Source organism: Primulina huaijiensis, chromosome 18 (genome assembly GCF_012295235.1).
Source record: "Primulina huaijiensis isolate GDHJ02 chromosome 18, ASM1229523v2, whole genome shotgun sequence".
NCBI lineage: Eukaryota > Viridiplantae > Streptophyta > Magnoliopsida > Lamiales > Gesneriaceae > Primulina > Primulina huaijiensis.
In genome coordinates this window covers 7401307-7417058 of record NC_133323.1, presented here as the reverse complement: position 1 = coordinate 7417058, position 15752 = coordinate 7401307, and the positions used below count along the sequence as shown (strand labels likewise).

The following is a 15752-nucleotide window of genomic DNA, read 5'->3' as shown; positions in this document are numbered from 1 at the left end:
AGAAGAAGAAAGGTAACATGATAGAAAAAATAAAAATGGAAGTAAACTAGTAGAGAGGGAGATTAATTCATGGATGTCTTCTTGTGAAGAGGAGTAGAAAAAAGAATTGGGAAAAGTTAGTCAAAATATGGTGAGAAATTGATAGCAATACAGCTTGAGAGATTTCGAGGTGAATAATTGTAATCTCGTGTGTAACATTTATTGTACATATAGCAATGCTAATCAAGCTGTTATAGCAATGATTTTCAATTCGTATCACAATTCTAATGATGACTGTCCTGAATAATCTTACACTTACCCATAACGTTATCCTTGCAGTCAACTCCAAAAGTAATTTTTGGACCTTTGCACTAAATGAATTTTAATAGCAGCTTGACATTTCCAGTCATATGTCTAGATCGAGCAGCCACTATCTAGATACCAAGTATATTTCTTAATTAATTTCTTCTTTTGTACTTGCAGTCATTGAAATAAACATTTGATATCCAAAACTAGTTGAGTACTGAACGGATTAACCATTTCGAGACTCATAATTGAAGTAGCCTAATTGATCTAGCCGTGTGTATCCAAAAGAATGTGAGACTGTGCAAAATCACGTATAGTTGTGTGTTATATTCTTTGTCTCATCAAATGTTGTTTAGGCATTTCTTCCTTACTATTCATTCTATGTCTTTTTCTAACTAATTTGCATGTATAATACCAGATATGTTTACCTTTTATTTCATGGAGTAATGTCTGGCGAGACCACCTACGTCTTGTCAATGCTTAAGTCATGTCTGACTAGAACTAGAACTCTCAAGATTAACATAGCGAACTCATATGCTTAACGTTGTTCTCATAAAATACAATCTGCCTGGTTTGGACTTTTGTTGATCATGTTCATATATTGTGCTGGATCGAATAACGTATATCATTTTAGACTTGTCAGAGGAATTGCATTCATTATTGTTAAATCATAAGTCAGTTATGTCACCAACTGATTTTTTTTATTTCATGCATTTTTCTAATAGATTCAGAAGATTTGTTACAAATCTAAGAATTTAATAGTTTCTTAAAAATTTAATAGTTATTTTAAGAATTCTTGTCTAAGAATTCTTAATAACTATTTCTATTGAAATAGTTATTTTAACCAATCATAGCCCATAAATAAAACCCAACATCTTTGGCAGAGTAGTTCAATCAAAGTCCTTAATAAAAAGGAGTTCAAGTTAGACACAATAGCTTTGAACCGAATCGAAACTCTCTCTTACAAATTTACATGAAATTGCGATTCAGTTTGTAAATGATAGCCAAATAAATAAAATATATTTTTTTATTAAAAAAAAATTATTTGATTTTGGTTCTCATAAATAGAATCAAAATATTTGAAACAATATTGGTCCAAGCCGATGGAATTTTCTGGTACACAATTATGTTATGCCGATTCGCGATAAAGTATTAAATTTGACAAAAATATATATCTCATTTTAATAACGCAAATTGTAATTTTTTCAGTCATGTATATGTTAGAATGTGAATTAATTATTTTAACTATGTTCCGATATTCAATTTTAGAGAATGTCAAAATTATATACTTAAATTGCTATTATTATTGTTAAATTTGTATAACTATGTTGTTAAACACACTTGCAGGTCACGAATGATTTTTAAACCACAAAATTATAAAAATTTAACATGATACTCGTCATCTAAATACAACGAGAAAAACTAAAGTTGATCATCAGAACATATTTACATGTTTATAATTGATTCAATAAAAAATAAATGATTAAATTTGTCACAATCATTACATTTATGTCAAAAATTGATATTTTGTGTAATTACTCAATTAATTATTAATTCACTTATTATTATTATTATTTTTTATTTTCGATTTTACTAGGCGAAGCATAAAATATGACATATTGTGCAGAAAAAGGATTTTATCCAGAATATAATTTATATTACATTGCATTTGGATGAATGAATTTTAATTCATGTGGAATAATTTTAAACTTGAATTTTAAATAACTCTCTTAAATAAGATACATTTAAACTCCTTCATAAATAAAAAATTAATTAAAAATATGATATCTAAATTATTTTATTTTATTAATTCAAATAAAATTTATTTTCAATCATAATATTTATTTGTAATATTAATTATGAAGATTTTAAAAAATTTATTTATTTATTTTTCATTTCCATTCGCGAAGCTCCTCTGAAATTAACATGAGATTCGCCCGACCATAAACCCTAAACCCAATCGGATTTCGACCAAAATCGGCATGGACCATCAGCAGTCTCACGGCTATATTATGCAGCCTCCGCCTCCACATCACGCGCCGTCGTCCGCGGCGGATCCATATCAAAGGCCTCCTCCGCCCCCTCCGGCGCAGCACGGTCACCCGTGGCCCTACTCCACCCCTCAATTTCAATTCCAAGTTCTGCACTCCCCCTCTCCCCCACCTCCACAGTGGGTGCCGCCGCAGTCTCACTCCTCCGATCACGCGCAGTACCTTCACCCTCCTCCTCCGCCACCTCCTTACTCTGGCCATCAGCCTCCCCCGTATCCCTCGCACTCTCATTACCCTCAATCGCATCCTCTACCGCCTAGGCCGCCTCATGGCCCCCAATCTTACACTCAGGTATTTGTTCTTGTAATTTGTGACTCTTCAGTTCATTGGAAACCCTGAAATTATTGTGTTGTTAAGTTTTGTAATGATTTAGCAGCTAGGGAGGAGGCCGGATGGTGAATTGACCTAGTTTTTCGTAATGAGTCGATTACAAATAAATTGTTTCGCGAGTGTAGTAGATTTTTTCATTTAAGCTTTGAAGGCCTTGTTCCCTGCAGGCTGCAGCTAAAGAATATTAGATTCTGACTATATGACTGACTATTGCATAATGTAACTGGAAACAGTAAGATGTTATGCGTTGCATAATTTGCTGCAGTCGAGTTTGTGTCACATTGAATGCAAAAGATCATGATTTTTTTCACTAATTAATATTTTAGAAAATGCTTTCATCGAGCTACTTGCTGATTACTAGCTGAACATTAAAAAATCTTTATCATGATTTGTATACCTGTAATTGCTTGAAGCCTGTTATTGAACTGAACTTTTTATCACCTGGAATCAACCTCAGTTAACCTTTTGGACATCAACTTTGTTTATATTTGAGAAAAGTTGAGTTCTCATAATTATTTTGGTTGTTTGTATTTGATATTTTTTGTTATACAAATCATTATTCGGGGCCTTTTAGGTATTTTACATAGAAAATATCATAAAGGTTATGTCTTTCATGCAGACTTGTGGTTGATGTATAATGTGCGTTCGTTGTATCTTAATTATTATGGAGTCTGTCATGGTTAATATTTTTGTTGATGAATTAAACTTTAGCTTGTGTGGAGACTCTTGGGGTTAACATTTTTGGATTGGTAACTTAAGATTGATAAATTTACTACTGCAGGATTTGGGAAATAGCAGCTGGAGTCATCACCAGGGTTGGGACTACTCGAATCAGTGTATAAATTTCTACTTTTTTCTTGAAGATTGTCAGTCTCGTTTTTTTTTTATTTTTATGTTTATTAGTATTTTTTTGTATAATACATCATGGTTTTCTGTCTGTATGGTTCGAAAAAAAATTTTAGTTGGCAATATATGGACATAAGGCAAATCTGTTTGGATATTAATTGACTTTAATGTCAACTATGGTAAATAATTTGTTGCTTCACAGCCTACTTTGATGCTTGATGAATTTGATTTAGTGGAATAGATTTTCACTCTTCTCATAATTTGACTTATTTCAAAGGTGTCTAAAGAAGTTCTTTAGTCGGCTTTCTTAAGCATCTCTGCAACTTCACTTATAACCGAGTATTTGGTTTTGTAACTTGGCAGCAGAAGCTCATTGTTAATCTTGAGGTCATAAAATGTTTTGATTGACTTTATTTTATTTTTGAAAGAAGTTATTGTTACAGTTCCTTTTCCTATTGAATGCGTTTAATTATGACTAGCTTGAAGCTGTCAGGCTGTCACATCATCTTCTTTTTTAAGAATTTATTCTGGATTTGCATTGGTTTTGGACCTGCAGCGAACAGTAATGAACAAGACTGGGCAGAAAAAGCCAGAGCATGGGCAGTTGCAAAAGCCGCGGCAGACAATCAGTATTCTGTACCTGTTGGAAGACCAGAAGAGCAGAACTATTTCCACGATCAATATCCACAATCCATTAATCCTCAATTTCAAAGTGTACATGTGCCGATGGAGCAAGCCTCGAGCTATCAACAATATCCAGTTGGAGGGGGACCTTCAAACAGGACAGGACCAGGTCAGTTGCAGGAGTTTAAGCAATTCACGTCAGGGCAATCATCTTATACTGTGGATTTGCATATCCCATATGCAGCAAGAGATGGAAACCTGATGGGAAATTCATGTGAACCAACCCATCCACAAGAGAATTCATCTTTAAGTTCATTGCCCTATCAGCAGGAGGTACCTTCTAGTTATTCTTCTGTCTCAGGTAAAACTTTTCTGTGTGTATTGACACTAAATTTGAATCTTTTGCTCAACAACATATTCCGTTTTGCATGATTAAGCGTAAGCTAGTCAGATAACCAAGTGAAAGATGGATTGATTGGAAACTCGATCTAATATTCTAGTGAACCGAACTTAGATAGGGGTGAAAACCCATTCCACCTGAATATCTGTTTTGGGCAAAGAGTTTGCTTCCAAGAGGGCATCTAGTGAAGCAGATTAGCGCTCTAATTTGGTTTCAAAATTGATTATATTTTGGTCAAAGAATTGATAAGGCTGAAGTTTTGTGTGTGTTACAAATGGAACTGAAGTTCTCTCAGACTAAATCAAATTTTGTTTCTGTAAAGTTGTCAAACCATGACAACAATTTTGACGCGAGAAATTATGAAGTTAGAATTACGGCATATTACGGCATGTGTCTTTTTATGACTCGTGTTCTTTGTCGCAGGTAATGAAGGTGCTGGAGATAGATATGAACAGTTAAATAGCTCTTCATCTATGCATGTTGCGTCTGTCCCACATAATCATGCTCAGCCACTGCCACCTGCAGTCGGTCGGTCTGGGTGGGCAGAGGAGCACCATCACTTACTTTCTAGCAAACCAAATGAGTCTGTAATCAGTATAAGTGATCAGCCATTGAACTTTTCGCATCATTTTAATCGCAACTTGGACCAAAATATGCAACCCAATTCTACTCATCCGTCAGGCGGCCCGGTCAGAGTTCTGGATCCTATGGTGTCTATGTCTTCAAATTATGCTTGGACTCCCTCGTCTTCATCTGGAATTGTTCATCCTCCCATTCCTCCCACAATCTCACCAAGGGCACAGGTTTTGAATTCAATATTTGCATATCTTTTGTAGTTCACTATCATTTGTTTCCATCTTTGACCCGCTTCATTGTTTTTAGGTTGATCACCCAGTAGCTCTGCCGTCTCCAGCTTCTGGACATTCTGCATCAATTTTTCCTACTGGGCATGGTTTTCAGCCTCCCGCCTCATTGATTGGTGCATCTTTTGGTGCTGGCTCTGGTGTTGTCTCACATCCTACTACATCTTTCTCGGTAGATGCTTATGGTGTTCCTAGCATTTCTGAGCGCCCTAAAAAGGTAATTTTGTATTATTAACGGCTTTGAATTTGGACATTACAAGGCATGCATATGAAATTCTTTTGAATTTCAGGCCTCTGTACCTAATTGGCTTAGGGAGGAAATAATAAAAAATAAAGCTGTTATCACAAGTTCAGTTCCAATGCTTCGTCAAGAGGATTTACCATCCATTGAAGGAGATGTGAGTGATAAGTTTTCTCAGAAGATTGACAATTCAGATAGTAAAAGCATTGATTCTTCTCGGTCAGCGGAAGATGACGATGAGGATGAGGTTATTATCCATTTTTGCTCTTGTAATTTTTTAAGGACTAATAGTGAAGAGATTCGTTCACTTGTTTTGATGCGGCAGTCGATAAAATTTGTATAATTATCTCTTCCGAATCACAAGTTTTTTCATCTTGTAGCTGAAAATTTTGAGGCGTTTTTTTTTGTAGTTTAACATTCCAGACCATTCATTAGCATTTTCAGTAATTAACATTCCAGACCATTCATTTAGCTTTTTCAGTTCACTCTTTTGCTCCTCCTAAATCTATTTTAAGGATTTGTCTTTGAGTATACTTTGTGGTTTCGGTGTAAGATTTTGTCGTCAAATATCTTTTCTGGTTTTGTTGAGTTCAGTTATTCAATTTTAACCACAGTTCTTGATTTTCATTTTTTTTCCTGAGCTTTGTGTCTAGTGTATTATTTATATCTTTTCCTGTTCCTTTTGTAGTTGCTTTTGGTATTTTCTATTTTCTGTTTCTTTTTCTGGCTCATGGTGTGACAATTTTTCCATACTATGTGCTGACTGCTTTCACTCATTGTAGGATGTCGAAGCTGCCAGAAATGCAGCTATCAACAAAGAAATAAAGCGTGTTTTAACTGAAGTTCTTTTGAAGGTTGCAGCCGACCAAATATGTCAAAACTTCTTGTTAGACTTGTTTAGATGTTTTGACTATAATTCTCTGGCAGGTCACTGATGAACTTTTTGACGAAATCGCAACCATAGTTCTTAATGAAGATGATCTCTCTGTTGAAGGTGACTGCCTTTGTTTGTTGTCAGTATTTTATTTTTCTTTTGTTTTCGTTTGTGTTTGGGTTGCCAACCATCTTGTCTTGTTTTGTCTCCTTTTTTCGTAGTTGTACAAAATCCAGATATGTCAAATCATTGCTTGTTACCATCTACACCAACTATTTCGACATCCACGGCCTTTGCAAAAGTTCTAATTCCGGCCAAGACTATGAATATTAATTCTGAGGATGGTAGTGAAAAATCTACCTCTGGCTCTGCTGGAGATGTTCTAGGTCTTGGTAGTTATGCCTCAGATGAGGATGATGATGAGATCCAGATTTCTGGTAAGCTGAACTCAAAGGAAAGCTCCACAAATCAGCAATCATCCCTGAACAAGGTTTTGGATGAGCATCTTCATTCCAGGAAAAAAATAGAAGAGCATGGATTAGAGAACACTGGCAGAGAGACTCCAATGATTTCCATGGATAATGTCAGTGCTGCAGATATGGGTGTGAAAGATGATAGGGCAGTTAAGAAGTTATCTTCTAGTGACACCCTGCGGTCCTCCAAGAAAGCATCTCGTGAAGATGAGATGCATCATGGATCTGATATTTCCATGCCAAACAAATCTATAACCGAGAAGGCTGTGGAAAGACCAGATGGAAATTTAGATAGAAAGTCAAGTGACAGTTCCAGAGGCCAAAAATCTGGTAATAGGTCTGAAAAGAATGATATGCATGGAAACAAAAGGAACTTGGTTGAAAAAGACAGCATGGGGCCCGAATATGCCAAAGAAACGGTGGATAAGAAGGGAGATGAAAATTACCGGAGGCATGAAGAGAGGCATGCAAGAACGGAAAGGGAGTATTATAATGGTTCAAAAGACAAAGGAAAGGGGAAAAGTAGAAATGGGGAAAGAGCACAGGATCCTGAAGCAAGGAAACGGCCTTCTCCTTCTGAGGGGAAGGAGGGAAAATCCGACACAAGAGGGGACAAAAGGAAAAATTCTAAAGAAAGCAGTGATGATAAAAGACACGATAAAACAAGAGATGAGAAAAGGGAAAGATCTTGGCATAAAAATGGAAGTGGAGCTAGCAAGCATAAACCACACCGGTCTTCTTCTGTTGGTAGTAGGGACTCTCACAAGGATAACTTGATTGCTGGCCATTCAAACGATTCAAGCGATGAGTCCTCAGATGCTTTGAAAAGGTGTGCTGTAACATCAAATATGTTGTATTCAGTTTAGAATCTCTGATTTTCCTTATAATGTTAAATTCAATGGGCAGCAGGAAATCACGTCATTCTAAAAGGCATACATCTCCATCGCCCACCAGGTTGAGAAAAAGGTACTTCTCTTCGCTCTAATTGGGTTCGACATTTCTCTCCCTTCTAAGCATGTGGAGGAAACGGTGCCCATGCATATACTCATAAAACTCCTTTTTTTAACATTTGTTATTTTGGTTTGCAATTTGTGTTTTCTATATCCCACAGCCAGCGTAATCATGAGAAAAATTGTAGAAAGACCTTTTCAACTGAATATGATGTCTCTTGCTGGTGAAGAGATTTTATTCATCTGAATATCATGCAGTGAAATTGTGTGGTTACATAGCATCTCTATTGACATATAGCTTTTAGGAGTATTTTATGATTATTATCCTATCCAGACGAAGGTTTTAATCATGCCAGCAGGTCAATTTTAAAGTCTGGATGCTCATAACGCTGCGAAATCACACGGGCAACTTTAGACTTATACTCACTTTTTAGCATGTAACATTTTTCTTTTAGACAAGTTTCGCGGTCTCCTAGCAAGCACTCTAAGCGCAGGCATACTCACTACTCTTCTCTTGAGAATACCAGGTATTTTACTTGCCTCCTTAAATTAAATCAGTTGTTATTTTAGATTCTCCACCCATCAACACATCGAATGCGACTCAGGTGAAAAAAAGGGAGAATGTTTCACATTATGACATTTTCTGTTGCATAATTACGAACCTGTTGATCACTTTCAGGGGAAGATCAACATCAAGGTCAAGGTCAAGGTCAAGGTCGCCAGTACGCAGGAGACGATAACAAGAAAGAATGCATTGAAGCAGTTGGAACTTGGACAAGCCGATATATTGTCTCAAGGGCGTCCCCTCGATTGAACTTGGAACGTTGCAGAAACTCACAATCCATCCTGCGGATTGAAAATCAGTACACATCGAAGCTGTATGTTGTTGAATGATAAAAAGCATATATGTTGTCTTGTGTTAAATTATGTTGTCTTCTATTCTGTTTTAGTTGGCACTCGAATACATCGATCTTAATGGTTACCGCAGAACTCTGTTTCAATTAAATAATAAATTAAATCTGATGTCTTTTGTCGCATTTCTGTTCCATTGCTCGTTACTTGTAGAGATAATAGGTTATCAGACAAGAATAAGCAGGAGGGACAAGGATTGTTGTCTTTGTGCGACAATATTAACACTAGGATTGTGTTTAAAGATGTCTCATTAGTAATGTTACGACTTAACATGGGTAGATAAATCCTTTTGTATGTTTGATCTTGTTAAAACTTAGTTATTAACGTCATGGTGAGAAAATCGAGAAGCTTTTAACCAACCTAAACTTCGAAATCATCATTGATTCAGATGGGATGACTATAAAAAAAAAAACACAGACAGACATACTCCCAACAGAAGACAATTGACTAATTTTGCACGAGTCATCTGGAGTGAATTTGGGAACAAAATAAACTTTTGGAGATGTGCTCGTGTTTAAGGTCGAGTTCGGTGCTCGGAGATGTTTCCAAGAAAGAAGAATCAAAGGAGGAAACCGTCTCATTCAGTGAGAGCACACAATTGAAGCATACTGTGGTGCGAATAGTCCATGCGGGTGGGCGTGTAGAGATGTACCAAAATCCCATTCCAGCATCTAAACTGACTCAGAGATATCCAGGCATGTGTGTGACCAAGCCTCAAGTTTTCAAACGTCCCCACGAATCCATATTATTTGGTGACGATATGTTGTTACCTGGAAACAAATATTTCATCGTTCGATCATCCACTGTTGAAAAGTTGAAACGTAGACATTCGAGGAGCAATGCAAGAAGCAATCCGACAACAACGTTAAGTGGAGAAGAATTAGATGACTGTTCTGTTGAAACTGTTACTTGTTCTAGTGATTTCTCTGTCTCTGATGATCAGTACACTGCCGGTTCCGTGGTGAAGAAAGCAGGAAAGGAGAAGAAAAGGCAGCAATTTGTGCCACCCATTCAGAGGATTAAGCAGTGGAAGGAACCTGAGTGGGAGCCTAGTTTAGTATCCATTAAAGAGCTATCTCAATGAATTCGTCTATCAGTCGGATTATATAAATCGCGAACTAATCAGCATTGGATCATGAAATATGTGTCGAACCCGGCGTAATTTGTGTTGGATATAAACACACAATGCGTCACATTGTGCTAGTCTTTTTGTGTCTTTTTTAAAAGTATCGCTATGTTTGAGTTTGCTAACAAGCCATGGCGGTGTTTCGTTACGAAGATTTGGTTAAGAGCACAGTCTTCTGATTTAGTTTCGTGATTTTATGGCGTATTACAAAAACTGTGAGGGAAAGTGATCCGGATAGAGATGAGTTTCTTACCCTTTTGTATGAAGGTTTAGTGGGAAATTGAGAGACCCGGTTCGACATAGAGAAAATCGGTTTACAAGGCCTTTTTAAGTAATAAGAATTAATTGGGTAAATTTACTTCAACTCCTCACACTCAATTAAATTTGCATCCACTCTATGTAAAAAAATTTGTGTTTGTACTTCCTTATCCACGATAAAATGTGTTTACACTCCCTGAGCTCAAATGTTTTTTCTCAGATGAAAATCGGTACAAAAATTAAAAATATGATACTAATATATAATATTATAGTAACAACTGTTTCAGATCTGGTGCTAATATATGATTTTTGAGTTTCAAAAATGTGTAAAAAAATATTCGTATTAATGACCTATTTGTTTTTCGGATGAAAATCAGTACAAAATATCAAAATTATGATATTTGAGCGCTAAGTTTTTCAAATTTGTGACTAATATATGATTTTTTTTAGTACACAAAATGTATAGCAAATGTTGATATTAATAAAATTATTTTAATTATATGCTCAAAATTTTATATTTTCTACAAAATTTAAAGCAATTGATACTCAAATATCATATATCAGTATCATATTTTCATTGTTTTGTATCGATTTTCATCCGAAAAGACAAATTTGTCATTAATACTAATATTTTCTATACATGTTTTAGTACTAAAAAACCATATATTAGTACCGGATCTGAAACAGTTGATACTCAAATATCATATATTAGTACCATATTTTTAATGTTTTGTACCGATTTTCATCCAAGAAAATACATGTGTCACATGGAGCTCAAACACGTTGTTTTTTGCCAATATTTGATATACATGTTTGGTTACTCAAAAATCATATATACTATCAGATCTGAAATAATTAGTACTCAAATATCATATATCAGTATCATATTTTTAATGTTTTATACCGATTTTTATCTAAAAAACATATGAGGAATTCAAACACATTTTTTTTTTTACATGAAGACTGAAATCAAATTTCAGTTTGCTTTCGGGGATTTTTGAGCAAGTTGAATATTGTGTTTGTTTCGGTAAAACATTAATTTCTTTTGAGGTAATAAATTATTTTTTTTTTGGGTCTAAAATCCATTTGATAAATAGTGTATTTTTTTTTTCTTTTTTCAATCAGATGTCTTTTCAAATTAAACTTTTTTAATTGCTATTAGGAACGGGTCTTGTCTGTATTTTTTTTAAAAGAGAATAAAATAGGTGTTCTCTGTTAGGCAGAAAAGTTAGATATTAATGATTTCGGATCCCAAAAAAATTATGATTATTGGAATAACTTAGTAAATTTTAGTTTTGATATATATATATAACTTTTCTGCCTAATGTAACATATACTTAAGAGTAGGTATCTTGTAAGACGATCTCACGAATCTTTATCTGTGAGACGGGTAAACCCTACCGATTCACAATAAAAAGTAATACTCTTAGCATAAAAAATAATATTTTTTCATGGATGACCCAAATAAGAGATGGATGACCCAAATAAGATATCCGTCTCACAAAATACTATCTGTGAGACCGTCTCACACAAATTTTCGTCTATACTTAAATATAGGTAATGAGAACAATAATATGACAAACAAATATTTATAGCAATTTTGTAAATTTATGATTTATCTTTACAGCCAACAAAAAATATTTTTCACAAATATATATTACTAAAATAATAATAATAATAACAATAAAAATAATACTAATAATAACGATGATGATGATATAATTGAATGCATGTGAAATACATAAAATGTGAAAATTAAAGAAATTTAGTAAAATATGAAATGTAAACTAGTAAATTTAGCAGGTAAAATTAAATTATAAAACAACCCAATTTTTATTTGTTTTAGTAGAAATATAAGTTCATAACACAATTATTAATATATTTATTAGTTCTTCAAAAAACTGCAAAATTCATCAACCATTATATTCTTTTCCATCTTTATGTTCTTTCTTTTCGTCATTAGTCTCAAAAATATTTGATTTTTCATGGGAAAAAGTTGTTTTGATATTTGTATTATATTCGATATTTGTAAATAAAATTAACAAAAACAAATATAGTTAAAAACTAAAATCACAATAAGCTAATATATTAAATAATTAAAGAACATCAATGACGGAGTAACCCGATCCATATCGCCATTACCCATAACTAAAACAGACTAACTCATTTTGACTCAATTTCACATAGATTAATAAAACCTTAACTCAACCTATCTTTTTAAATCGACAGATTAGATTGATCCGACTGACCAAATCAAAATTTACATCTCTAACCCACACTAAGCATAATTATATCACAAAAACTCTTGTAAGATGGTCTCACGTTTCAATTTTATGAAACGGATATTCTATATGTGTCATCCACGAGAAAAATTATTACTTTTTACGTCAAATATATATTTTTTATTATAAATATAAATATGATTGATCTATTTCACGAATAAAGATCTGAGAGATCGTCTTATTATCATATAACAACAATAAGAAATTTAATAAATAAAAAAAGTGGACCCAACAGAATCTAAGAGGGTATATTCTCTTGATGGGTCATTCAAAGTCACTTTAATATCATTATTATGATCAAATTTCAAAACTATAATTTGGGATTTAAAAGAATAAATTGATTATCGTTTTTATTCAAAATATTAAATAAATTTTTTAATATAATATTTTTAAAATCCATATTTTATCCCCACATTCATTTATGCCATCCCCTTCCCCACTTTTATTTCATGGGTCTACCCCATACTCCATCGATCATCATTTATNTATTATTATTGTTATTATTATTATATATATATATGTATGTATGTATGTATATATGGTCGAAGCTGAGAACCAAAAATATCAGAAAGACAGGAAAAGATAAAGCTTTGACGCGTTTCCCTGTATACTACAAAGTTTTAACAAATTTTGAAATTCTGAACTTAAAATCAATTGCTCACTATTTTCTTGGATTTATTGAATTAGATGCATTATGTTGTCTATATTTTATTTGCAGGATTTATTAAAAGATGGTTAATCCCATTTTACCACCTAAATTATTCGCTTAACGGCCTCATTAATTTTTTTAATAGTAAACTATTGATAAAATTAATGATGCCACGGATACATGCATGAAAACTATATAATAATTACATTTTCCAACATATCACGTGTGTACCAAAAGCCAACTCTAAATTGCAGTTTAGTTGGAATTCATGTCATAATTTCACTTATAATAATAAAAATCGAAAGTTTGGTAGAATTTCTTGCCTAGCTCTCTCATGATACATACATACACATATATGTGTGTGTTAGTGTTTGTGTTATATGTAAGGGAAAATAAGTTTTTAAGTCCACTAATTTATTCGATGTTGGGTTTTAGTCCATTAAATTTTCAATGTTTGTTTTTAATATATTAACTTATAATTTTCGGTTATATTAGTCAAATCGTTGACGTGACATATGAAAAATCAGTAATTTTCAATGTCACGTCAATATTTTTCGATAACTTTCCGTGCCACTTCAGCATTCCGACAAAAAAAGAATAAATCCAAAAAAATAAAAGCTAGTACATCAAGACCCAAAATAAGGAAATAAACAAACGGACCAAAAAAGTTAATTACCTCCATATGTTGATGAACACACAAGTTGTAGTTTCATCCAAGTGGTAACCTCATTGAATCATGGCCCCTTCATGTATTGCTCAAATATTACACTGCTTCGTTGTAGACACGTGTGCACGCTTCTTAAAAGTCGCATTTAAGGATAACATAATATATAGTGGGGGGGGGAGGGGGGGGGTGGTTGGTGTACCTTCAAAAGATTCCCTATCAACTTGCAATACTTTGCTCACACTACAAAGCACAAAGGTTTGAATAAGATTCTCTTGAGAAATCAATTGCCTTTCTAGGCTAAGAAACATCAAATCTATGTAATTGAAATTAATGGACTTTGGTACAAACATTCTTTTAACATATAATAAAAAATTAACCATAATTTGAAATATAATTGTTTAAGAAATTAAAATTAAACAATATGATTCTCCTGGCTTTACTCGTTAAACATTAAAATTCAACATATAAATGTCACTTTATGTTGGGTTAAGCGTGTTTGGTTAAATAAGTACCGATATGTGTGACCTCTTGAAAGATTCTTGTGCGTGAAGCTGGTGACGTTGTTGTATGATCTGATTGATTGCTATAAAAGAAAGACTTCAGATCTTAATGGGTACGACCGATTTTTTATGGAAAAAACGCTGACAGTAAGAATTATAAGGTTGGTCTCTAGGTGATTTGAGACTATATCAACAGCAAAATACACTCCTCATCAAACTCATAGGATAAACAACATGACACATTGACATCCAACTAGGTTTAGTCTCACATGTCTACCTGTAGATTAGTACAGGACTATGTGTTACCACAAGTATAACGAAATTGATTTGTGTATTTGCTAATAACTATAATTTTTGGTATAATGGTAAACGATTAATAATAAAGATTCAATTAAATCCAATCCATAATCAAACCACGATAATTAAAAATCGAAATTGATTCGGTTTCGACAACATCTTCTATCAAAATTGAAACAATAAATTTTCAAAATCAAAATTTGCAGATTCAAAAACTTGTATGGGACTTAGTATCGCCACCATGTTAAGCATGGGTATATTCAAAATTTCAAATTCAAGTTGGTCTCATTGGCATCATTTTAATTCTCACATTTTCTTTTCGAACTTTGTGGCAAGAAATAATGTATGCAATAGTAACTTTATTAATCATCAATTCATTCATCTTCGATTATTTTTTTCATATCTTTTAATTTTTTTATTTGGAAAATTTATAGAGAAAAAAAAAACCATGTGATGACTGATGGGATGTGTCTTTTATTTTAATATTTTTTTTCTCTATTTTTCTGGTAAAATGTTATTCCCCATTTGAATGACAAGTTGCCAAATGTATGAAAAATGAACAGAGGAACATGCTCGATTCTCTTCAGGTAATAAATATATTCAATAGGGACAACGAAATAATGGTGGATATGCTTCATCCCTTCGAAAATACATCAACCCATTTTAATAACACAAAAACTCCTGTACCTAAGACGATCTAGGTCAATTCTGTGATACTGATATTCTATATGAGTCATCCACGAAAAAGTATTACTTTTTATATCAAATATATTAATTTTTATTGTAAATATAGATATGATTGATCAGTATTATGAATATAGATTCGTGAGATCGTTTTATGAAAGAACTATTCTTTTAATAATGATATAATACTTGGAGAAAAAATGTAGCAANAAAAAAAAAAAAAAAAAAAAAAAAAAAAAAAAAAAAAAAGGGAAACATTGACCCACAATTTGGGAAGACAGCCCAAATGGCTCAATGAATGACATCAAAATGGAATAAATTTTGTCGTACAATTATTAAGGGAACATTAGGTGAAAATGGTGAAGAAGATAATCCTCAAAATTCGGTCGACTCACAAATTATGCTTTTTAAACTATTGGAGAACTCCTTTATTGACATCT

At 33.3% G+C, this 15752-nt stretch overlaps 1 protein-coding gene across 6 annotated transcripts; it reads left to right on the top strand.

The window, feature by feature from the left end:
• The first annotated feature begins 2172 nt into the window (after nt 1-2172).
• LOC140965218 (uncharacterized) lies at nt 2173-8957 on the top strand. Of its 6 annotated transcripts, XM_073425347.1 has the most exons (13): nt 2173-2627; nt 3448-3502; nt 4069-4497; nt 4960-5130; nt 5218-5339; nt 5419-5616; nt 5690-5887; nt 6423-6494; nt 6568-6634; nt 6736-7816; nt 7894-7953; nt 8393-8464; nt 8617-8957. In XM_073425347.1, the coding sequence occupies exons 1-13, from the start codon at nt 2268-2270 to the stop codon at nt 8675-8677; spliced, it is 2946 nt and encodes a 981-aa protein (XP_073281448.1). In that variant the 5' UTR covers nt 2173-2267; the 3' UTR covers nt 8678-8957. The 6 variants fall into 6 exon arrangements, with proteins under 6 accessions (XP_073281448.1, XP_073281443.1, XP_073281447.1 ...); XM_073425342.1 differs by having other exon boundaries at nt 4960-5339; nt 7897-7953; XM_073425346.1 differs by having other exon boundaries at nt 4960-5339; nt 8635-8957.
• The last annotated feature ends 6795 nt before the right edge of the window (nt 8958-15752 follow it).